Source organism: Podarcis filfolensis, assembly GCF_964270895.1.
Source record: "Podarcis filfolensis genome assembly, chromosome: Z".
NCBI lineage: Eukaryota > Metazoa > Chordata > Lepidosauria > Squamata > Lacertidae > Podarcis > Podarcis filfolensis.
The window spans coordinates 9,530,131-9,555,836 of NC_139617.1; the positions used below are offsets into that span (position 1 = coordinate 9,530,131).

Consider the following 25,706-nt stretch of genomic DNA (forward strand, 5'->3'; position numbering starts at 1 on the left):
TTGCATGAGCTGGGTTCAAGGTTCTTGTATTGATTTATAAAGCCCTGACAATTTGGGTCCAGGATATCTCAGGGATTGCCTGAAACCTTATATGTCACTGAGTTCATTTGCAGGAGTGTCATTGGTCATCCCCCAAGTTGGCAAGGCTCATTTGACAACATTGAGAAATCAAGCTTTTAGTGTCATTGGCCCAGCCCTGTGGAACTCCCTGCCAATAGAGATTCAGTGGGCACCTTCTGTGCCAACTTTTAAAAGCCTGCTGAAAACGTTTCTATTCCTCCAGGACTATGCAGCTAGTTAAGAATGCACCCCCCACAATGGATCTACAGTGGTACCTTGGGTTACAGACGCTTCAGGTTACATACACTTCAGGTTATAGACTCTGCTAACCCAGAAATAGTACTTCGAGTTAAGAACTTTGCTTCAGGATGAGAACAGAAATCACGTGGCGGCGGCGCAGCGGTAGCGGGAGGCCCCATTAGCTAAAGTGGTGCTTCAGGTTAAGAACAGTTTCAGGTTAAGAACGGACCTCCAGAACGAATTAAGTTCTTAACCCAAGGTACCACTGTACTGATGTTTGTTTTTAATTTCCTTTTATCTAGTTTTTAACCTTTTATGATTTCATTGTCTGGTTTCACGCTTTTATATTGTTGTAAACAGCTGTGATATATTTTTCATGATAGAGCAGTATATGAATATATTTATAAATAAATAAAAATACAGCCTCCCCCGCCCACCTCTAAGTCAGAGTAGCAGACAATGCTCTGATTGGCAGATTGTTCAGATAAGTAAGGAGTCTGAAAAACCAGTATACTCCAAATTCCAAGAACTCAGGAAACTGTCTGATACCAGGTCAGTCTACTTTGTCCATCTAGCGCAGTGTTGTCTGTTCTGACAGGCAGCAGCTGTCCAGGGCAGTAGAGTCTGTGGCTGTTGGGTCCCCAGCAATGGCAAAGATGGAATATCAGGTCCACGTAAATCCTGCATCCCACATGCAGACAGGCCACACAGAACAAGCTTCCATTGACAGTGAGACTGAATGTTTCCTAGGATTCCAACACCCAAAAAGTGCTCAGCACCCTGACACCACCACCAAAGCTTCTGCCTGATTTTGGGTGCTAACGCCCTTCCACCAGCAACCCTCCATGGCCCATTCCTCATTGTAATGCTTTGGAGAGGCTTCCTGGGGGATGCAGAGAGAAAGAGGAGATGGGAAACATTATTTCTATGAATCTCCTCACACACACATACTTATCAGTGTGGCTGTCTGTAGCAGAGCTACTCCTACCATTGGGCTAAGTGAGGTGACTGCCTCAGGAAGCAGATGCTGGGGCAGGGGAGGTGCATGGCAATAGACCCCTTGCTGATTTTAAGTTCCCATGACCTGTCCTGGCCACCCTAAACTAGACTGCTACTTCAGGTGCAGGGGAAGATGCTAACACTTCACCGGTGCTGTGTAATGGACACATCAACACCATAGATTTAAAGTACCAAGGTACCATTTTGAAAGTCATGGGAACTGCCACTTCTAAGGGTGATTAGATACCTCTCAGAACTACAATTCACAGCACCCTTAGCAAACTACAGTCACCATGGGTTGTTGTTGTTTTTTGTGGGGGGTGGGGTGGAGGGCCATGACTTTTAAAGTGGTATAACAGTGATTTCAGTGTGAGGTGTGCATGTGACCTGAGATTCCACTGCCATCCTGTATGTATGACTTCTGTATCTAGAATGGAAAATGGACAGCACCATACTTTTGCCCCAAGCAGCAAACTGCAGTTTTGCAGAGTTGGCTGCTGTCTGAGACAGAGGAGATCTGCGCTTATTTTGTACCCAGCCAATGCCACTCACCTCCACATTGCTTCCTACCACAGCTCCTGCTCCTTTATGGAAAGCCATTGTTTGCAAATGTTTCCAGGCATTGAAAACTTCACAGTATAGTACGAAGCCCTTCCAGACAGGCTGGCACCCTCATTTAAAGCCCAAACTTTCCCTGGCTATTTTCCCTGGAACTTGAAATGGTTAATATTCTTTTTCTTTGAACACACACACACACACACACACACCAGGCTTCCATTGCAATAAATGGCCCATTTCTCAAGGATCACACCATTTTAAACCCAGAGCAAATGATTCACATCGCCCATTGTGACAGCTGGGCTGGGGGTGAAAATCCATCACTCCATGGCAGTTAATTAGCAAGGATCTTTCACCATAAAGTACCCAGATGAGTCCTTGATGGGTTTATGCAGTTCTGATGAAGGACTGTCCCTTTTGTTTTAATCACCTCCTAAGAGAGCCTGGGAAGGAGGGAGAGGGAGAAAGAGATATGCTGGTATTATAAACTCCCAACGGCAGGCTCCTATTGTTTGTGTGTTCTTTGCTTTCTTGATTCAGCATAATCAAATCAGAACAGAGAGATTGTGTTTATACCATCACTTCACGGATGCAAAGCACAGGTAAAGTTTGTAATTATAACAGGTGGTTTCAGTTAGGGAAAGGGCCTTAGCTCAGTGATGTTCTGCCAGGGTTCAATCCCTGGCAGATCCAGGTAGAACTGGAAAAAACTCCCCATCTGGCATCCTGGAGAGCTGCTGCTAGCCAGTGTGGACAATAGTGTTCAAAATTCTCATTGTTCGGGTGCATTTTGCGACAGGGAATTTCATTAGCACGAGCAGTTTCTGAACTCTGGGAACAGTACCGCACCTAAGATTTCAGATTAAAACTGCAGAGTGGAAGGAAAGAAGGAGCTATTTCTGCCTCCCCGCTTCCAGCTATTCTCTGAAGACTGGAGAAGAGACCCTCTTATGAATATTAGGTGGGTGGGCAGGGGAAGGATTAGACCATGTGAAAAATGAACATAGTATTTCAGCTGCAGTTCATTCATCTTCAGCTTCGTATTCTTGTTATAAAAAAGTGTGCTTAGACATTCCATTGTTGCACCCATAACTTAGGTTTAAGCTCCTAGCTAGCTCCTAGCTTTCATATCTGTTTCTAACACTAACAATACTGAGCTAGATGGACCAGTGGTCTGACAATTATAAGGCTGCTTCCTATATTCATAATCTTAAAGGACCCCTGGATGGTTAAGTCCAGTCAAAGGCGATCATAGGGTGCGGTGCTCATCTCACTTCAGGCCGAGAGAGCCGGCATTTGTCCACAGACAGCTTTCTGGGTCATGTAGCCAGCAGGACTAAATCACTTCTGGCACAACAGAACACTGTGACAGAAACCAGAGCGCATGGAAACACTGTTTACCTTCCCGCCACAGCGGCAGTACCTATTTATCTACTTGCATTGGCATGCTTTCGAACTGCTAGGTTGGCAGGAGCTGGGACAGAACAATGGGAGTTTACCCTGTCACGGGGATTCAAACCGCCAACCTTCCAATCAGCAAGATTCCAAGAGGCTCAGTGGTTTAGACCACAGTGCCGTCCTTCATAATCTTACTATGCTATTACTATAGAACTGAGTGGTCCATAATAGACATTGTAAATCACGAACTGTGGAGAGACTGAAAATGTCAGTCTCAAAACTGTAAGAAGCCAAAGTTTGACACAGTTGTATCCCAAAGAGATGATCTGGTTTAAATTTAGCAAATGAGCACAGCAAAGTTCAAGCTGCTAAAAACTGTTTCAAAGCAGATTCTGGCCTGCTTCTCAACAATTAACATGAGTCACCCATCCTACAAGTCAACTAGGGCTGCTTTTCTCACATTGCCATTGTGTCAGAAGCATGTCAGTATTCAGAACTTTACAGGTTTGTGAAGACTGAGTGCATTTAGGCAAGGCAGGAGCAGATGCAGCATGGAAAAAAATGGGAAGGGGTGTAAAAAAATGACTTGGTCAGGAGTACACAGTAGGGTAAGCAACCAAACCCGAAGAAGAAGGAACCTACCACCAAGCTTGGCTAAGTATTAAGAATGCCATGGCATTTTAATAGGACACAGGAAGGAATTCTCCCCAACTATGATTTTGGTTTCCCCACACACACTGTATGAGACAGTACATATGACCACAACTGAAGATGGAAAGAGTTGACAGAGGAGACTTATACCATGAAATTAGAGGAATTGGTTTTGGTGATGCTGTATCCGCCTCCCCCAACAATAGGCAGAGGAACCACGAAACTTGTTTTGCATTAGGTGTTGCAGTTTGCATCTTTGTAATGACATTGTATAAAGAGGGACTACCAGGTGGCCTAGTGTCATAAAATATTCCCCTGGATGCTAAATTCCCTCCTTCTCTCTCTCTCTCTCCCCCTCTCTCTCACACACATTTTAAAATTCAGGGATTACAACACATTTCACTCTAACATATTAAAATAGCCAGCATTTCCCACATAAGAATACGGTTCCCAAGGCAGCAACAAACACTGGCTTATGAGGGCTTTCCTCTTGTCTCTTGTGCTTGCCTGAGGATGTTTAACCTTAAAGAAAGGGGTGTTGATGCTCTAGGGGCACGAAGACCAGATTCCTTTAAGGGCAACTTTCCAGGGGCCACATGCCAGTAGTGGGTGGGGCCAGAGGCAAAAGTGGGTGGATCAATCAATGCAAATTTTACCAGGGTACACCAGGCTGCTTTCTTCACACTCCCCTCCTCCTCCTTGGGATGTCTGCATTTGCCCCCTGGCCTGCCTTGCCCTATGGAAAGAGGATAAAAAGGTAAAGGGACCCCTGACCATTAGGTCCTGTCGCGGACGACTCTGGAGTTGCGACACTCATCTCGCTTTATTGGCCGAGGGAGCCGGCATACAGCTTCCGGGTCATGTGGCCAGCATGACTAAGCTGCTTCTGGCGAACCAGAGCAGCGCACGGAAATGCTGTTTACCTTCCCGCCGGAGTGGTACCTATTTATCTACTTGCACTTTGTCGTGCTTTCGAACTGCTAGGTTGGCAGGAGCAGGGACTGAGCAACGGGAGCTCACCCCGTTGTGGGGATTCGAACCGCCGACCTTCTGATCGGCAAGTCCTAGGCTCTGTAGTTTAACCCCCAGCGCCACCCGCATCCCATGGAAAGAGGATAGTCCCAGGTAAAAGGGCAGCCTGGCCCTGAAGCTACGTGCCTTGCAGTGTGTTCTGGCACAGAGGAGAGACCTGTGGGGAAGGTGGCAATCCCTGTGCTGTTCTTTCTGTGTGTGAGATGCATAACTTGTATTGACCTTCAGTGAAGTTTAAGCAGCTTAACAGCGTCTAGAGCTGCAACATCTGGGCCCCAAAGCATTTCCTTCCATTGTAGAAGTGGAAATGCAGAATGTGTCCTTTGCTTAAGGTTTCTTGAAAAGAGAGAGAGGGGGGAAAGCACAAGCAGAAGGGAGTATGAAGAGGAAGGAGTGGAATGACTAGAAGATTCAAAACATCACCAGCACCAAAATGCGCATAATGACACTTTGCATGGGGTAGCAGTGGGGGACAGCCTCTATCATGTGCTTGCTGCCACATCAACTATACATCTGTCAATATATTTGATTTAGCATTTCAGTTTTAAAAGGCTGTTTTTTTAAAGGCTGAAGAGAGGTTGTTAAATAGCCACACCCACTAAAATCAGTGGTGTTTTAATTCCGATAATGATTAAATAGGGACAGCCCATGACATTTCGCTGTCTCCGATGGAAAACCCATCTATAAACTGAATGTGGAGCATAACCCAGTTGGAAGTTCTCCCAAACAAGCTTTTTTGAAACGGTCCTGGCACAAAAGTTGTAATTCCACTGCCCTGCTAAAGCTAAGCAGCAGCAGGGCTTATCCACATCATAAATTTAAAGCCCTTTCAAAGCACTTGGCTTTCCCAAGGGAATCCTGGGAGCTGTAGTTGGCTAGGAATTGTAACTCTCTTTATTATGAAGTAATAGACCCAAACAGGTAAACTACAGTTCTTTGGGGGGATTCTTTGGGGGGAGACCATGTTTTCCAAAAGTGTGTTCAATGTGCCAAGGGCCTTCTGGCGGTTCCCTCGTTGTGAGAAGCCAAGTTACAGGGAACCAGGCAGAGGGCCTTCTCGGTAGTGGCACCCACCCTGTGGAATGCCCTCCCACCAGATGTCAAAGAGAACAACTTTTAGAAGGCACCTGAAGGCAGCCCTGTTTAGGGAAGCTTTTAATGTTTGATGGATTATTGTATTTTGATATTCTGTTGGAAGCTGCCCAGATGGGCGGGGTATAAATAAATTATTATTATTATTATTATTATTATTATTATTATTATTATTATCATTATTATTAAAAGATATTATCAAGGCGTTTAGAAACCAAGTCTTATGAGGAACGATTGAGGGAGTTGGGTATGTTTAGCCTGACATAAAGGAGATATCTGAGTGGAGGGCTGTCACATGGAGGATGAAGCAAGCTTGTTTTCTCTTGCCCCAGAGGCTTCAAGTTACAAGAAAGGAGATTCTGACTAAACATTGGTAAGAACTTTCTGGCAGCAAGAGCTTTTTGATAGGAGAGCAGACTCCCTCAGAAGGTGGTGGACTCTCCTTCCTTGGAGGTTTTTAAATAGAGGTTGGAAGGTCATCTGTCATGTATGATCTAGTTGAGATTCCTGCATTGCAGGGGGTTGGACTAGACCAGTGTTCCCCAAACTTGTGTCTCCAGCTGTTGTTGGACTACAACTCCCATCATCCCTAGCTAGCAGGACCAGTGGTCAGAGATGATGGAAACTGTAGTTCATAAACAGCTGGAGACCCAAGTTTGGGAAACACTGGACTAGACCCTTCCAACTCCACAAGCCTATGATTCTCTGTTCCTGCCCCCAAAGAGTGTGTTAAATGAGTTTTAAATGTATGATGTGGACACGTCCGTACAGAAGAATACTATACTGAGAACTGAACCTTGCTCTAACAATGGTTGCAGGACAGTATACACCACTGCACCTGGGGGCAGCAGGATCGTTCAGAGATTAGCAAGGCAAAGGACATGGTACACACAGCTCTAATTTCCAGCAGAAAGAAATAGATGAGCAGCTGAAATGAAATGAGTGGAGTGGTTTGGCTGCCACTGCCTGCCACTCAGCCATGCACCCACCCCAGCAACTTCTGCTTAAGGCAATTAGAATTCTCAAGAGGAAAAACAGCTGACTGGGCAGTTCCAAGAAAACAGCTAAATATACAATGGCAGCAGCCTGACCTAATGACTAAACAAGAAGAGAAAGAGAGAGGGAGAGAGAGAGAATGCTGCTCTTTCTGGCAGCATTAAAGGAACACAAACAAGGAACACAAGCTTTGCCGAGACAATAAATCACATACTTGGGATGCACGTTTCTTGGTCCAAACAACAAAATGACTTCCCCAGATTTTGCAAGGCGAAAGTAAAACTTGCAACCTGGAGACTGATTTGAAGATTTGGAAGCCAGTCTTCACCAACTGCTGCCTTCTGGATGTTTTGAACTACAACTCCCACCAGCTCTGCCCAGCACTCTGGGGGCTGATGAGGGTGCCCCCATCTGGAGGGTGCCAGGCTGGGAAATGTTGCTTTGAATTGAGTTGGGGGGTCCTTGGCCATTGAGACATTGCTGAGCTGCAACTCCCATCTGGGCTTGGGTCAAAAATTCCCCACCTTGGCTTTAAAAGCACCCACTGAATGGGGAAATATGAAGGTTTGTGACATCTTCCATCTACTTTCCTACCTTGCTATCCAGATGTGAACTGCAATCCCGCCCCCCAAATCTCTACCTTAAATAATTGCATTTTTGTGATCACTTATCTGCAGAAGCAGTTTGGCCTTTCTTTTTTGCAAATGGACTGCTTGAACAGATTTAATAAATCTTTTATGTTAAGATGGAAAGGGCAAACATTACAGGAATGTTATTTCTCTTTCAGCTTCTGTTTTTTTTAAAAAAAAATTGTCAGGCTCACTGCAAACTAGATGTGTGGACACTGCACATAAATAAATCACGGAGTCTGTTATCTAAATTAACAGTAAATTTATTTTATAAATGTGGCTTTCCTTATATATTTTGGGGTGAATGTTCTCAAGAACAAAGTTATAAAAGCAAGATGTCTGAGCGAATGCAGCGTAGCAGAAATGATCTGTAAATTGTTTATTCATTGTTATTTTTTTCCATTTAAATTCCCAAGTTTCTTTTAAAGAAAACAACAGAAGAGAAACCCTCATAAAATTTTACTCAACAGAGCCAGAAGCTTTCTGGCATCAAAAGAATGCATTGCTTTTTAAAAAAAAGAAAAAAAGAAAAGAAAAGAAACTAGAGAGAAAAAAGTATTTTATCATATGATTTTCTCCAAAAAGAACTACCCCCTCTCTGACTAAATTACTTAAGTGCTACTCAAGATGCATTTGTAAGGAACAAATCAAGTTCCTGAGTGATGATATAAGCAATATATGTGGATTCCCTCCCCACCCCCACCCCCCTAGGACAAAATAACGTGTTGTTATTTTGCAAGCCAAGCAGAAGTCAATGAAGGGCTGATTAAACTTGAACATATATCTTGTGTGTGGCTTTGGTCATAAAGCATGGAGCCAGGGACCAATTTATAGTGAGATTGGCATGGCACTGTTCTACGTTTTCCATGAGAGACAATATGCTTCTGAATACCCGATGCTGGGAATTGCAGGTGGGGAAGAATGCTGTTGTGCCCTGGTCCTCCTTGCAGGCTTCTCAGAGGCATTTGGTTGGCCACTGTTGAGAATAGGATGCTAGACTAGATGAGCCATTGGCCTGACCCAGCAAGGTCTTGTTATGTTACTATGAGAAAAGCGCATCTTCAGCCAGAACAGGTTGCACCTTGCATGATGCTGCAGATAACCAGTGGGGAGCAGTTGCAGTTTCCAGGGTCTCAGACTGAGTCCTATGCTGGAAAAGTACATTGCATCTGCTTTTCCTCTAGAAGATCCCTCATTCAATCAACAGCATTTCCAAGGAGCAGTAGGGAAGACTTCTGCCTGAAACCCTGCTGCCAGTCCGTGTAGACATAACTAAGGTAGATGGAGCATACTAAGCTTGTGAGCATGCTGAACAGCAAACAGGCACAGGCAAAACAAGATTAAGATGAAGAACAAGATATCCTTCCTTGGAGATTTTTTAAGCAGAGGCTGGGTGGCCACCTGTCTTGGTTGCTTTAGCTGAGATTCCTGCATTGCAGGGGGTTGGACTAGAGGACCCTTGGGGGTCCCTTCCAACTCTATGATTCTAAGTCCTGCCATGTGCAATGGGTTTAATTAATTTTGGTTAAAGACACTAAAAGCTGCAGTACTTAACTCAAATTTACCTGGGAGGAGTAACCTTCATTTAACTCGGGACTTGCTTCTGAGTAAACCTGCAGAGGAGTGTCCTGTGGCTTTGGTTGGATCACACACAGGGTAGTTTTAAGTGACTCATTCCGTTAGGGCAAGGATTTCGTCCCTGTACAATTACAGAACTTCTGCCTCCTCCCTGGGAACTCCCGGAAAGCTCCAGATTTGGGGAGGATGCATTGTACATGCAGGGGGAGGAGAGTCCCAACGCACAAGCATGAATCCTTGTGCTAACGGAACGAGTGCATTGGGTCCCGCCCACAAAGCTATCTTATACTGCTCTCCCTGTGCATAACGGTTTCTTTTCTGGCTTGTGGAATAAACAGGGTTCTGTGGATTTGATGGAAAATAAAGCTGTCCTCTTCCACCACAAAAGGATGCCAAATGGTAAAGTGGCTATATCCATAGGACTCTGTGGGAGCCCTAAGACCCCTACGCTGATCTTGCCCCAGTGACTGTGGTGGGATTGAGACCCTCCGGTCCAATAGGATATGTGCCATTAATAGGCCACATAAAGGGCCTTCTGATTATATAGTTTCTGGATGTGTTGGCAAGGAAAGAGTAAGAACCACTTCCAGCAAACCAAAGGAGCGGAAATGCTACATGGTTTCCTCTGTGTGTGTGTGTGTGTGCGGTTTCCTCTAAGTTGTTTCCGTCTACTGGTCCTAGACATTGTTGGGAAAGGAAAGGAAAGACACACACACACACACACACACACACACACACAGTCTTTAAAAGCTGTTAATAACTATGCTTGAAGAGGAAAGCCCTTGTATTCAGGGTTTGACACATGCTAGGACAATTAGTGTGGCCATCTGCAAAGGAAGACCTAAAACTGTGATGTACCATTTTTTACATGGCATGAATGTCTATGGGGGAAACAAACAAACGCTAAAAAATAAATAAATCAGGGTTGGGCAAACATTTTACCTACTACTGGGTTTGGGAGGGAAGGAGACAATCAACCCCACCACCATGACTTTCTTTGAGCTGCCATTGTGGCTAGAATCCACAGGTGCTCTTGGCCTCCATGAATTTGTCTAATCCTCTAAAGCCATTCAAGTTGGCGGTCATTACGAGTAGCTCTTGTGTATGAGCAAATTCCATAGTTCAGCTCTGTGCTACTTCCTTTTGTCTATTCTGAATCTTACAACATTGAGCTTCACTGGATGTCTAAAATAAGAACCCCTTACTTCAACTCCATATGAGAAACCCGCCCCCCTTTTTCTCCAGGATCATTAGGAGGTTTATTTGAATTGTTGCTTTGGGAGCCATTTTCAGACTACCAGACAATGGTTTAAAACTTTTAAAACACCGATTGGATGGTTGACGGGGGCTTTTGACCAAAGCAATGTAAAGGAGCCATCTAACTTTTGTTTTCTCCTAAAGGTCACTGAGTGGCATAAATCAGCCAGTCGTCTCCTACTGTCCCTCTTGGTAACTCCACAGCTGTCCTCAGTTGGAGTGCTCAGTTGCAGGAGTGCTTGCAGCTCTGTGGCCAAACCTACACTTTGTTTGCAAGGGAGTGCCTGGTTTGATCCCTGACATCTCCACTTTAAAGCAGATCTCAGGTAACATACCTGATAAAGTTTTTGGAAAGCTGAAGGGACCCAGAAGACAGAGCCAGAAAGATGGACTGACATTGACATTAAAATGCTACTTAGGGCCCCTCCATGCAGATGTTTTATTATGGGTATATTGGGCAAAAGGTTCTTGACGCAACCATGGTGGGTCTATTCTGACAGAATAGCTGTTCTGTGGTGCTTCCCCAAGCTACTGCATTAGCCACATTTACACCATCTTTTAAAGCACTATGATACCACTCCAAACAATCATCATGGCCTGCAAGTGCTACAATTGGAGAGTAGCCTTCACCAAAGACATCATGGACTTTGAAGAAGCACAAATGCAGGATGAAAGGGAGAAACGTGCTAAGAGGAAGGCACATTTGGTAAACCCTCACTGTGATCAACTCCTGCCCAGAAACCTACGTCCCCACTGTGGAAGGACATGTGGATTCAGAATACAGAATATGACAGTCATGTATAGACACACCAACCATGTTAATGGAAGACAACCTTACTCGGCTATGAGTGATCACCAAATAAGAAAGAAGTAGTTTATTAAGAGTCCTGAGAGTTGTCAGGAGTCCCATATTCCCCTCACAGAGCTACAATTCTCAGAGTTCCTCATGAAGAGGGATTGGTTGTTAGACCACTCTGAGAACTGTAGTCTGTGAAAGGAATGGGGACTGCCTAAAAACTCTCAGCACCCTTAACAAACTACAGTTCCCAGGGTTCCTTGGGGGAAGGCATCACAAGTGGTATCACAGTACTTTAAATGCATGTTGTGAATGTGGTAATTATTGCCGCACAACAAAAGCAGGGCAAAAATAAATTAGAAATATTCTTGGTAAACTTCGCAGGTGCAAAAGGTATTCAAACAAAGCATGATCATGTATGGCTGCCCCAATAGCACCATGAGCACGAATCATCATGAATGTGCACTGAAAATGGTGTCTGGAGGGGCCACAGTGGTAGTAGTGTAGGCACCCACAGGACTTAACCCTGGGATCAAATGCTTTCCAATAAACCAAAGCTGAGACCATATGAGATCAATAGGCAGGAAAAGAGAGGGGTGCAGGGCAGATGAGGCAGCAGTGGAGAGAAGGATGGAGTGGGGAAGGGGAAGGAGACTGAAGGATGTGGTGGTGGGAGAGGAAGGAGGAGGAAGTGGTATTGCACCAGCCCTGAAGAAGTATTTGTTTATTGCAAAGATTTCAGGGATTACAATACAGTAAGTCTCTGTGCAGCAAGACATATATTTCTGCCCCTTGTGGTCAAGGTTGGACAGAAGATTTTGTCCTCCCCAAAACAATAGTCACAAGTGCAGTATTTAATGTTTCTCTGTGCAAGAGCAATGGGGCACCCTCACAGACACAAGGGTGCAAGCTAAACCTTCTCTCTGCCCTTGGGGACTACAGTGACTATTAAAAGTAGCCTGTTCTGTTTGCATAGCCCCACCCCTTTCATTCGCATAAAATTGATTCCTCTCCATACACCACCACACTTTAATAGGAAACAAAGCTGTCTTTTCCACTGTGAGCTTGGGAAAGCTTTCTTCAGTCATGGTAAAGAACAACAACTTTGGAGAGGAAGATGCACAGTATCTGACTAGGGACAGAGTAGCAGTTTTAAAAAATAAAAAAGTAAAAGACTGCTGGACAATTAAGTCCAATCAAAGGCAACCATAGGGTGTGGCGCTCATCTCGCTTCAGGCCGAGGGAGCCGACGTTTGTCCACAGACAGCTTTCTGGTTCATGTGGCCAGCAGGACTACACTGCTTCTGGTGCAATGGAACACTGTGATGGAAACCAGAGCACATGGAAATGGCGTTTACCTTCCCACCACAGCGGTACCTATTGATCTACTTGCACTGGTGTGCTTTTGAACTGCTAGGTTGGCAGGAGCTGGGACAGAGCAATGGGAGCTCACTGCATTGCGTGGATTCGAACTGCTGACTTTCCAATTAGAAAACCAAAGAGGCTTGGTGGTTTAGACCTCAGTGCCACCTGCTCCTTTACCTGGCTCATGAGTAAAAGCAGGAGATCAGGCAAAGGAACATGCAACTCTGTCTTATGCTGAATCAGACCATTAGTCCATCTAGTTCAGTATTATCTGAATTGAATGACAGCAGCTCTTGGGAGTTTCAGATGTAGAATCTTTCCCAGCCCGAACCTGATATGTCAGAGATTGACTTGAGGATCTTCTGCATGCAAGATAGATGCTTTACCACTGAGCCACAGCCCTTTCCTGAGTGAATGAATATATGGGAGGAGCTTAGAGAGGATGCCAAGTCAAAAGGGCGGAGCCTAATGATTCCATCACAGCACAAGGTCAAATGAAACCATTTTCTAACCCCTCGAAATACTGGATTTATTCAAGAAAGTACTCAACACTGAAGGTCAAAATGCAAAGTGGGTGGAAAATATACCTGGCAGTTGGTAACGGTATCTAGGGGAGGCATGCAAGAAGTTTAAGGCTCAAGACCACAGCCCAATGCATTTGTCCTTCCAGCCTGCTCCCCCCCCATTCTTTTTGCTCTTGGGCGTACATGTTTCTTAAATTTAGCCTTCCAGTAATTGCCTCCGGTGCTCCAATCTGCTCAGGCTTTCTGCACGGCACACAAGCTGCTTTCACACTTCATAATTTAACAAGGCCATGCGATCCATTGCACTCTGCCCATATTTCTCTCCCCCCCCCCCCGCACCGCTGCCCAAACAAAAAGATAGTTTTATTTATTTATTTCTCTGCTCCAGAGAAAGGCTAGTCTCTCAGTTGGCTGCTTTTACACAGCCCCAGAAACACCATAAGTGGGGGAAAGAAAGTCCTTTCCGAAACAAAAAACCAAGAGCTCAAGTCTTTCCTTCCCAGGATCAAAGGACGGGTCTTGCCATGCTAACTGTAAAAGTCTGCCTGCTTCAGACAGGACAGTCCTCTATTTGAAGGCACCCTCTAGTTGAAGAGCTGTCCAGTCTAAGGCACTTCTTTCTGCCCAAAGGAGGGTTTGTCCAGTGCTGTTGTGCGGCCAAGCTAATCTGCAATTAATTTTAAATTGCTCACAGTTCATAACAGAAACAGAGAGAAAACAATGCAATGTCAACAGCAGCAACAACACCACACCCTCAAAAGACAATGTTCCAAGTTGTTGTGGGTTTTTTTAGTCCACTGGCAAGCATCTATCAGGGATAAAAATGCATTCTCATCATGACATGCCTGCTCGCTTGATTTGTCTCCCAACTGTAAAGGAACCTGGAAGGATAGTCACGAGACTGGGACTAGCAGAGAATGAACAACCAAACAGCCAGGGTGAAAGATCACCTACCAATCAAAGAAGCAGGGAGGAAATGACAATGAAACCAGCAGTGCACACAACAGCTTTGTTGTGGATCAGATGGAAATCAGTTACATGACACCTTGCAGGAAAACACAGTTAACAGTTTACCATGAATGCACAGAATGTTCCTGCTTTGCTCAACAACATTCTAGCCAGCAGGCATAACAAACCATAATCTCTAGCTTGGCATTATGACTGAACTGGGGACTATGGCTTGTTTGGAGTAAAACAAGCCACAATCCCCAGTTCAGACATAATGCTAAGCCAAAGTTTGGTCTTGGCTTACCAAACATGCAGAGCCAATCATGACTTCTGGTTCATAAGGAATGCTAAGCCAAAGGCCATGGTTTGTTGCTCTTGCTGGTGAGAAAGGAGGAGTGCAGCAAGAGTGAGTGCCACATCCACAGGCCACCATTAAATAGGGTTTACCCATGGGCCATTGACTCAATTCAGACTTTACTCCAAATTGTGGTTTGTGATATTTAGAACCCACACCATGGTTTGAGTTTACAAACATATAGAAGGCAAACCATGGTTTTGATGTATCTGTTTAATTATTTTTTTTCTTTGGCTCAGAGCTCACCTTCATAAGTTCACTCCTGTCCCCATGGTGCGGCAGCTCTTGACGCACAGCAGTGGTGTGTCTGTGAATTCAGAAAGATAAGCAAACCACCCCTAGCACAAATGATGGCTTTAAAACCAGCTTTGAAACATGGTTTCAGATCTGGACTAGGGAAGCCCTCATGAACTATGGTTTGTAAGCAGGCTGGCTTGCCAGACCAAGGTTTGGTGTAATGTCTGAGTATAGCCATTATGTCCAGGATTTCAGTTTTGTCAATATGCCATGAAATATATTGAGTTTTGTTCATTACCTTATAGACTTGCCCGTACGTCCCATTTCCAACAACTTGTACTAGTTCAAATATCCCTGCTGGATCCTGAAAAAAATAACAATAAAGAAACACGTTGATTAATTTTACTTAAAGAACCAAGCTATTTTCTCCTATATGATTCCATCTCTTGGATTATGAAGAATTAGGGGTACAACTTATTTGGAAGGTCTCCTGCACAAGATTATTTGAAATGAATGGGACCTGCACCATAGCCAGTTGGGCACATATGCACACATGGTAGATGTGTTCTATTGCAGTCCTATTGCAGCCCTACCCAATCTGGTGCCATCCAGATGCTTGCATGGCCCATGGTCAGGGGTGATGGGAGTTGTAGTCCAGCAACATCTGGAGGGTGACAGGTTGGGGAAGCCTGCCTTTTTCAAACTCATTGGGGTGAAGGAAGCATTTCCTCCAAAGAGTTAATGGCGTAGCTATGTTAAAAGCCATGTGGGCCAAAGCAGGTCCTGGAATGTGGAAATGCCAGTGTAAGGGAGCCACAGCTATTCTTGTAAAGCATGGAGAGAACAGAAAATTAAACTGTGCTCAACCTCACCCAAGCCAAAGGCAGGCAACCCAGTTTTCTAAAAACAAAAAGTTTGGAAGGAAGATCATGGGGAAGCCTGTCCAAAATCACAGAGGAGCCAGTGCCAAATTGTTGCAGTACAAATACTCTGGGGTTTCAAAGGGCAGTGCCTAAAAACTTGACCAGCAAATGTTGCTTCATTTGAGACTGCAAAAGAGGATTGTTTAAATTAAGGCTACCAGATCTTTTTCAATGAGTCCGGGGACGCTTTTCAACTTCAAAGGATTTTGTAGGGGGACTGATTTGTAAATCCGGGGACTGTCCCCGGGAAACAGGGACGTCTGGTAACCTTAGTTTAAATATCACCTCCTGAATTTAGAAGTTGGATCTACCTGCTGCTTCTGTCAAGGTCACCAGCTTGAAAGTAAAAGAAAACTATCCAAAAACAGTTTCGGTGCTTGAATGCTTACATTTCAGCAAGACAGCAAAGCCAAAAGGACAATCTTGATAACTAAAAATGTGCTTTTGTCCTGATGTGGTTGATTTCCAGCTATTATCTTGCAAAGTCTAAACCATGCGTAGGTAAACTAAGGCTGGATCAGGCCCAATTGCCTTCTGGATCCGACCCAGGGACGGTCCAGGAATTGCTGCATGGATCACTAGCGCGCACATTCTTTCCCTCTCCCTCCCATGGTGGCGGCAGCAGCAGGACCTCCTCCCTCCCTCCTCCTGGCTTCTCCCCGCCCTGCCTAGAGGAGGAAGGGGGCTGGGCTTTGTTGGTGCCAGCAGCAGCAGTGCTCGAGTGACCGCCATTTTAAGCAGCGCCTCTCCAGAGCACTTTCGCGCACCGCTCATCATCCTCCCGCCACCAGCTCCTGCCACTTGCAAGACACAGGTAAGCAGCCACCTGGGCTCGTGGTGCTCTTGCATCATTTCCCCCCAAAAAATATTGTCTGGCCACCCACAAGGTCTGAGTGGGACAGTGGACTGGCCCCCTGCTGAAAAAGTTTGCTGACCCCTGGTCTACACTAATGTGCAAGAAACCCTTGACGTTCCATCGTTCATTTTATATACAAGAAAGTTTACCGGTAAAAGAGTTTTGGAACAGCAATAACCTTCAAGTCAGAGAGAAAATACTTAGCTGTTTTATCCTAAGAAATAAGAGCATCCTGATTACATCTAATTATTTAACTTGACAGATTATTTGGGAGGTGCAGGGTACTCTTTACAAAAGAGAAAGTAGGTTGTTTCCCCTTTTAATGTTGTTGAGTTTATTTGCATTTTATTGTAAGCCCCCTAAGATCTGATGGACAGATTGGACAATCCAAAAACAAACAAGTTAATGATAGGATTTTATTTATTTATTTTTAAAATCAATTTCTCATGCTTTCAAGCATAAAGAAAACAAAACCAAAACTGCAAAGCCTTGGCTTCCACCTGGTTTAAATATAAAGGAAACACAGTATGCTCTGGTTTCCTGTACAGATTTCTGTCTTACAATTTTACAGAGGAGCATGAATATGGCAAGTTAGCTTTCGTGGCATCCAGGTCAGCTGCCTTGCTCCAGCCTTTTGGACTCCTCATCCAATGATAAAGACGAAGCAAGAAGAGCAGCATATGGTACAGTGCATTACAGTAATTAACCTCAAAGTGATTAATGTTTGGGTCAGGATTTTGGCATCTGCCAAAGGAAATGTAGCAAACTTGGCAGTAGCTGGATAGCAAGGGGCCATACAGACCCTGGAATACCAAATGCTGTTGGAGAGGAAGCTCTATATCAAAGACACGTCCAGCTCTGAGACAATTAGGAACTTGGCCTGGTTGGAAGGCTAAGCTGTAATAGACCACAGAGTGCTCCAATCAGAACAAGGACAGATCCAAGGACTAAAGTCAGAGCCCAGCATAAGGTGTCTGCCGTCTGTAACACAAGGGCCAACGGATGGCAAAACGTCATCTCCATTTTCAAGCAAGCTTGTGCGCAGTGACTTGCTTATGATGAGTGAGAGCTGGCCTCTTTGCAAACAGGAGATGGAATTCCTGTGTACTGTGAGAACTTCGGTTCCTTTCTTAGCGAAGGAACTATGTCCAAGTGGTAGAACATAAACTGAAGGCCCAAGTTAGGATGGGTCCTTCCATGATGGGTAAAAGGACACCCCTTCCATACTGATGCCAATTAGACCATGAGTAAGCAAACTAAGGCCCGGGGGCCAGATCTGGCCCAATCGCCTTCTCAATCCGGCCCGTGGATGGTCTGGAAATCAGCATGTTTTTACATGAGTAGAATGTGTCCTTTTATTTAAAATGCACCTCTGGGTTATTTGTGGGGCATAGGAATTTATTCATCCCCCCCCCAAAAAAATATAGTCTGCCCCTCCAAGGTCTGAGGGACAGTGGACCAGCCCCCTGCTGAAAAAGTTTGCTGACCCGTGATTTAGACTGACAGTTCAATCTTACTTCAGCGGGTGGAAATAGGACAGCATCTTTCACCTGAGTGCAGAAGGATCGCTTACCTCCAACACCTTGCTCCTTCTCACATTGCTCCACCTTGTGCCTGCTCAGACAAATTCTGCCAGCATCTGTCACATGGACAGACCAGTGTGTGCTTGCCTGCTATGTTGGCCAGGAACCTTTCCCAACACTGTCTTGACTACCCAAGACAGCTAGATAGCCTAGGTCAGCAAAAATGAAGCATCGCCATTGTCAGGTGCTGGCACAGGAGGATGGGAATGGTTCAAGAGAATGGCACTCAAGCATCCACTAGCTGCTATTTACACTTAAAATCCACCTTTTCTCCAAGAAGCTCAAATTGGCATCCATGATTCTCTCCTTCTCCATATTATCCTCACAACAACCTTGTTTCAGGGACCTTGTTCCCCGGAGACCCACAAAACACATTATGCCAATCCGTGTTCCTGTATGCACCACAACTTATAATAGTACACATCTATAAAACACACACTTATTAAATGATCCACAAATTAGTCTAAGCCATGGGAAGTGGTCTTCAGTTTCCTGGAGAATTTGTAAACCAAATGAAGCTTCGCCATTCTCCTGCAAAGTTATCTTTGTACTTTGATGCACTTGCCAATCTTAATTTGTGAGTCAATTTAGCAGTGAGGGCAATATGCCATACTCTATTGCATCAAGCATTTAAGTTTACACCTTTTAAGTCCTTCCAAAATGTGGGTATAACCATACATGCAACAGTTAAGAGAAATCCAATTAGTAGCACATCCACCAAGTCCTGATTCTTGTTTAATTACAGATTCAGTAATGCAAGTTCTGAGGTCTTTGTGACATGCTGATGTGTAATTGTACTTATCTCATTAAACACTCACTCCCCAAAATTGGCCACCTTCAGGCACGTCCACCACAAGTACCTATAGCTGCCTCTCCCCACACCCTCACCAGCACATTGGTGAAATATGCTCATGCATAGCTGAAAGTTTAACTGGGGAGCAGGGGCAAAGTCCTGCAGAACAGAGGTGTGTGTGCCCTCCTAAGCTAGCCTCCTTCCCTCCAGATGCTGTGGATGATACAGATGAAGTGGAAAATTCTTCATAAAGGCAAGCAAAGAAACATAATTAGAGTTCCAGGATACATTTCCAGCAATGCAAACACATTCAAGGATGCTGCAAAGCAAAACTGGGGATGTGCATGGCCTGGGGAGAAGGGGAGAGTCCTGCGGACCAGATAGAGAGGCCTGGGACCTGAGGTTCCTTATGCCTGCCCTAGTTAAGCATCCTTAAGATTGCAGTCATGCCGTGCACACCTATATGGGTCTTTTCAGAAGTGAGCCCGATTGGGTTAATGGGACTTCTCAGCAAGCATATGACTAAAGAACTGATGTCATTAGTTTTGCAGCAAACTCTAGCTGGACTGAAGCCACCTAGAAGAGACGGGTGGAAATACTATGCAAAAAGCGAAACAGCAGTGGAATCAAACTTGGACAGATTGTGCAAAAAAAGCTTCAAGGTGATCAGCTGCAAACATACAGATTGCAAGGACAGGTGCTGGAAAAACGACCTGCAAAATTAATCCTATTTCACAGAAACCTCCAGCGATCTCCTCCAGAAGAAATTAGCAAGAGTGATAAATTATATAGCCAGAAATCAAGGAATTGGACTCTGCAGGTTATAAATATATACATAAAGTAAAGGTACCCCTGACCATTAGGTCATCCACGACTCTGGGGTTGCACACTCATCTCGCTCTGTAGGCCAAGGGAGCCAGTGTTTGTCTGCAGACAGCTTCCGGGTCATTTAGCCAGAATAACTAAGCCGCTTCTGGTGAGCCAGAGCAGCGCACGGAAATGCCGTTTACCTTCCTGCCGGAGCGGTACCTATTTATCTACTTGCACTTTGACGTGCTTTCGAACTGCTAGGTTGGCAGGGACCGAGCAACGGGAGCTCACCCCTTTGCGGGGATTCGAACCGCCGACCTTCTGATCGGCAAGCCCTCAGCTTTGTGGTTTAGACCACAGCACCACACGCCATATGTATATACATACATACATACACACACACACACACATCTCCAACAAAATTTAACTGAAGTGATGGACTTTGTACTAGATGTACCAGATGTTTCTTCCTGGCTGGAAAAGTCTGCAAGATGTGTGATGGAATCTTTTTATTTAACATGATGAACAAAACACAGCAAGAGTTATGGTGGTTCCACATTGCAGGGTGCATTCATATGACCAGTTTTTTTCTTTTCACCCATGGGGCGATGCTTATTGGAATCCCTTTATGACGGAAACCCCTTGTCCATCCCAGTCCTGGGAACGACTCGATATGCATTCAAATCACAGGACTAAGCAGAACTTCAGCCAGGTTTTCTTTTTATATATATGTAAAAAAAACACAAAACAAAACTCTGCCAAACTCATGTTTGCTGATGATAAGGTGGGAAAGCAAACCTCTCTTACAAACCCAACGGTTCTCTGGCCACCACCCTTCTCAGTGCTTTTGGCCAGGGATTGGTTGAATAAATAAAGGGAAGGACTAAACTTTGGGTGGACCCCATCTAGAAACTGCTCTGGAGCTGCAGAGCAACTGAAGTCTGTTTTCTGGTGTGTTTTTTTTAAAACAAATACAAAGTCGCTATTCTCCTGCCAAAAGATCACGGGTGGGGAGGGCCGATGAGCTCTTCAAACATACTGGCAAGGCTCACCTTCAATATAACAGGACCCCTGAATATCTTTCAAAAGCACAGCAGGTGTGGGGGAGATTGGTTGCCCAACTACGATGTTGCTGTCACCCCTGGCTCCTGGCCTGGTGTGTTTAATGGGAGTCGTAGTTCAGGCTCATCTGGAGGGCCACACAACTGAAGAGCAGGAACCTATCCTGTGTTACTCATTCTCAGAGGACACCTATTGAAATTATTAACACAACTAGCTTAAGCCTTTTTTGCACTTGCCATACGAGGCCCTTCTCTATGTCCTCCATCCCCAAGAGGTCTGGAGGGTGGCAACACGAGAACAGACCTTTTCTGTGGTGGCTCCCCATCTGTGAATGCTCTCCCCAGAGAGGCTTTATATGTTTTTTTAGGCACCAGGCAAAAAACATTCCTCTTTACCCAGGCCTTTGGCCATGAAATAATCTATGGCCTGTTAAAGGTGGTGGCAAGGCTGCTATTGTGATTATTTTCTTATTATGCTGTCTAGTGTTATGCTTTGCATTCTGTTTTTTATTTTTATTATGGTCCACAAAATATGTTTTCAATGTTGTACACTGCCCTGGGATCTTTTGATATAGGGTGGTATGTAAATCGAATAAACAATAAATAATAACAGCATAATTTTGAATGGTCTACATGGTGTGGAACTTAGTTGGAGGCATCCCAAAGCCTTTAAAGACATAGAATCATAGAATCATAGAGTTGGAAGAGACCACAAGGGCCATCGAGTCCAACCCCCTGCCAAGCAGGAAACACCATCAGAGCACTCCTGACATATGGTTGTCAAGCCTCTGCTTAAAGACCTCCAAAGAAGGAGACTCCACCACACTCCTTGGCAGCAAATTCCACTGTCGAACAGCTCTTACTGTCAGGAAGTTCTTCCTAATGTTTAGGTGGAATCTTCTTTCTTTTGGTTTGGATCCATTGCTCCGTGTCCGCTTCTCTGGAGCAGCAGAAAACAACCTTTCTCCCTCCTCTATGTGACATCCTTTTATATATTTGAACATGGCTATCATATCACCCCTTAACCTCCTCTTCTCCAAGCTAAACATGCCCAGCTCCCTTAGCCGTCCCTCATAAGGCATCGTTTCCAGGCCTTTGACCATTTTGGTTGCCCTCCTCTGGACACGTTCCAGTTTGTCAGTGTCCTTCTTGAACTGTGGTGCCCAGAACTGGACACAGTACTCCAGGTGAGGTCTGACCAGAGCAGAATACAGTGGCACTATTACTTCCCTTGATCTAGATGCTATACTCCTATTGATGCAGCCCAGAATTGCATTGGCTTTTTTAGCTGCCGCGTCACACTGTTGGCTCATGTCAAGTTTGTGGTCAACCAAGACTCCTAGATCCTTTTCACATGTACTGCTCTCAAGCCAGGTGTCACCCATCTTGTATTTGTGCCTCTCATTTTTTTTGCCCTGACATACACACCAAAATGTGTTGGCTAAGTCTGCTTAACTTTGAGAGTTCAAAGCTTCGGAGAAAAGGTGGTGAAAGGCGTGCCTGCAAGCAGTGCTGGTGGTGGGGCTTAGGCAAAAAGTGAGTGGCGCTAGAGGCAAAAGTAGGAGGAGCAACAGTTGTGCCTGTTGCCTTTGTACAGTAGGTGGCAATCCAGCCACGCATACACCAAAGCCTTCCATATATACACAAACATCTCCATCCGCCAACCTGGCAAACTAGTGGTATCGTCTCAGGACATATTCCAGTTGAGCAAAAACAACTGGGGGAGGGCATGGTGCATGGCAGTGAGGGCCATGGCCTGGATATTGGGTGTGGCCTCTGGAGCACCCCAAGAGCTGGAGAAGGAGTCCTGGGGTGCACAATCGGAAGCATCTGTTATGTATTACCAGCAAGTCACTACTTCTCAACCTCAGTCCCACCCCCACCATCATCTGTGACTAGACAATAAAAGTTTTGGACTAATTTATAAGATACTGTACTTGAAAGCATTAGAAAAGCAACACCTGCATGAGCTGCTTTGACCATATGAATTCTAGAATCTATGGCTGAAAGCTTTTTAAAATATAATTAAATATATTTGCATTGAGCCATGATGAGAACTGGAATGTTCCAGATTCATGTCTGACCCCAGCTATTAGTACATCAGATGGGATATGGCATGCTAATGTTGCCTCAGCCCCCTGAATCTGCAGAATGGGCTCAAGAAGGAAGCAAGGTTGGGCAATTGCTTGGGTTCCCAAAACTGGTCAAGAGCCCAGTGGCATGTACCAGCACTCTAACTGCACCCAAGAAAGTCAATGTGTTGGATTTCCCAGTCTACACACTGCACCTGCTCCAGTTGCCTATCGGGATAACCACACAGGCTACATTTCAGGGCTGTTGTACAGATCACTGAGATAATGTTCGTGTGAAAGGGCAAAGAATTCTCATAGCTCGTTTTGCCTCTTCTGAGTTTATAACAGGCGCTTTATCCAAGTTTCATCTCTCTACTCCATCCCAGATACAGCAGGGAAAATAATCACAAACATAGAACCCTACCTTTCAGGGCTGTTGTGAAGTTTTTAAGAAAAAGCATATAAAGCATGCAGTCAACTTAACTGCAGATGCCTCCGCACAGGTCCCCCCAGCCCCTCTCAGAGCATGCACAGCTCATTTGCAATAAGGTGGCAGGAAGATGGCTTCCTTAAACCAGGTCACACCATAAGCCCATCAAACTTAGTATTGTCTACTCTGACTGGCAGCTGCTTTCCAGGGTGTAAGGAGGTTCAGGTTGTCAGAGTACAGGGTTCAGTCTCCTGGACCTTTTAACTGGAGATGCAAGTGATTGGACCCTGAGCAAGAATCCTTGCTTTCCAAGGCTGAGATGAGGGGCTGAATTCATACCGAGAGAAACTCAATCATGTCTTAGCTCAAATCCCACTGATTTCAATATAAACTAGGTACAACTTGGAGCCTGAGGTAATCTTTGTGCTTTCCCTCTGTGCCGGTTTCTGTGTGGGTCCCTCCACAAATTGCTAGGAGAATCTTGACAAGAAAATGGGTCTTCTCAGTGGTCCCTCCACCCCCATCAATGAAGGCTTGTGTGATACCAATGTCAAAATCTTTCTAGCAGCAGGCAAAGACATTCTGGTTCTCCCAGGCCTTTGTATATAAATTTCATTGCTGTGCTGAACTAGTCTATGTTGAGGGGTAGGTTATGGAGGCATTGTTTTCATTGTTTTATTACTTTAATACATATATACCGGTATAATGTACAACTTGTTTCATTTTGTAGACTGCTTTGAGAATTTAATGTAATGCAACTGATAAGCTGAATAAATAACAACAACTTGCAACAGGTTGCAATCCTGAAACCATTCACCAGGGAGTCAGCTCCACTGAACTCAGCAGGCATTACTTCTGAGTAGACTTATATATAGGCATATGCTGTTAATATCCAGTCCAATGCATGCAAAGCTCTTCAAGCCCTAATAATAATAATACCCAATTATTTTTATTTTATTCAGCCGAACTCACGAGAACTCAGTTCCAGCACCTTTCATGTGGGCGCCATTACCATTCTAAGAGACCAAGGGAAAAATAGAACTGATAATACCAACAAACTGGATTGAGACTAAGTTAGTTACACGTAGTTCTCGCTCAGGTCTTAAGTCATGGTTAACTTGCTTGTTTCAACAGTTCACCCAACTTAGCCTCCATCCAACACCATGCCGCCAACTAAGAGACCCAAAGCATGCTTTGTAAGAGCTGAGCTGCCAGATTACAGCAAGAGATCCTTGCAAGACCACTTCTCCCTGAAGAGCAAAAGTGACATCTAGGAAGTGACATCTTTTTGCTGCCGCCAGCCCCCTCTGGAGGCTTATGAAGGAGCCAGCTGTAAGCCCTCTAAGAACACAGAAATCTCAGACCGTTGGGTCCATCTAGTTCCTTAGTGTCCGCACTGACAGGCAGTGGGCTCTCAAGGGTTTCAGGCAAGGGGTCTGTCCAAGCCCCTACCTAGAGATGCCATGCGGGGTAGGCACCCAGGACTTTCCGCATGCAAGGTCTGCCGCTGAGCTGTGCCATGTCTCTCCCCATGGCTCCCACGTTCCAGCTCGTCTCTCCCTTCCCAGCCAGGACATAGGCACTTACCCTGAGCGCAGACAGGTCGATGCTGTCCAGGCTCCTCGCCGTGTAGTCGCTGGCCATGACTTCTTAACGATGCGGTAGCGGCGGGTCTCTGCGCTGCGCTTGCCAAGCGCTCCTGGGGCACGGAGAGCCGTTGGGGACGCAGCTGCAGTTGCTAAGAAAAAGAGAGGGTTGTAGAGAAAGTCCCCGGGCACGGGATGCTTGCTGGGGTTGAGGACTTGATCGGCTCGCAATCTCTTCTTCTTCTTCTTCTTCTTCTTCTTCTTCTTCTTCTTCTTCTTCTTCTTCTTCTTCTTCTTCTTCTTCTTCTTCTTCTTCTTCTTCTTCTTCTTCTTCTATTTATTTCTCTCCTTCCCTTGCCAGTCTAACGGTCCCAGTGGCTCAGCCCTTGCCAGGCAGCCTGTCCATACTAGCCGTTCGTTTGTGACAAACACAGGAAACCTGACATGCAAATCCGAGGGGGAAAAGCGAGAATGGAAAGGAAAGGGGGGTGAGAGAGAGAAAGGTCCTTCTCTTCCCCCGCCCCCCGCAGTCAGAGGGCGAGGAAACAGCCCCACAGCCTCCAGCCTTTGAAGACAAACAACTTTTGCACGGGCATATTCTCGGGAAAGTTTGCAAGGAAGTGACGTGCCACGGAGGATGGGCTCAGCCGGACTGAGCTGGAGAGTTGAAGGCGGGTGATAGTGGGGAGATTGATGCAACAGCTGGATCTGGCGGGAAGAGGGGGCACAAGGGGTGTCCGTGCTGCAGGAAACAGGTCGGGTATTCTGGCTCCTTCTGCTACTGCCCAAAGGGGACAGAAAGAGTGCGTTTTCCCATACCCACTGACACCCAGAACCAGATAGTTGGGGGATGGGGGAGCCCTAATTCAGATGTTGT

The 25,706-nt window shown here is 45.3% G+C and overlaps 1 protein-coding gene across 1 annotated transcript in view; it reads right to left on the bottom strand.

Moving 5' to 3' along the window:
* NRK (Nik related kinase) overlaps positions 1–25,457 on the bottom strand; it is a 132,608-nt gene extending 107,151 nt beyond the window's left edge. The window contains exons 1-2 of the mRNA XM_083595685.1: positions 24,831–25,457; positions 15,014–15,079 (exon numbers count right to left, since the gene is read on the bottom strand). Coding sequence (XP_083451811.1) covers positions 15,014–15,079; positions 24,831–24,887 — 123 coding nt within the window. The 5' untranslated portion in view covers positions 24,888–25,457. The remainder of the gene's footprint in view (positions 1–15,013; positions 15,080–24,830) is intronic.
* Positions 25,458–25,706: the final 249 nt, after the last annotated feature.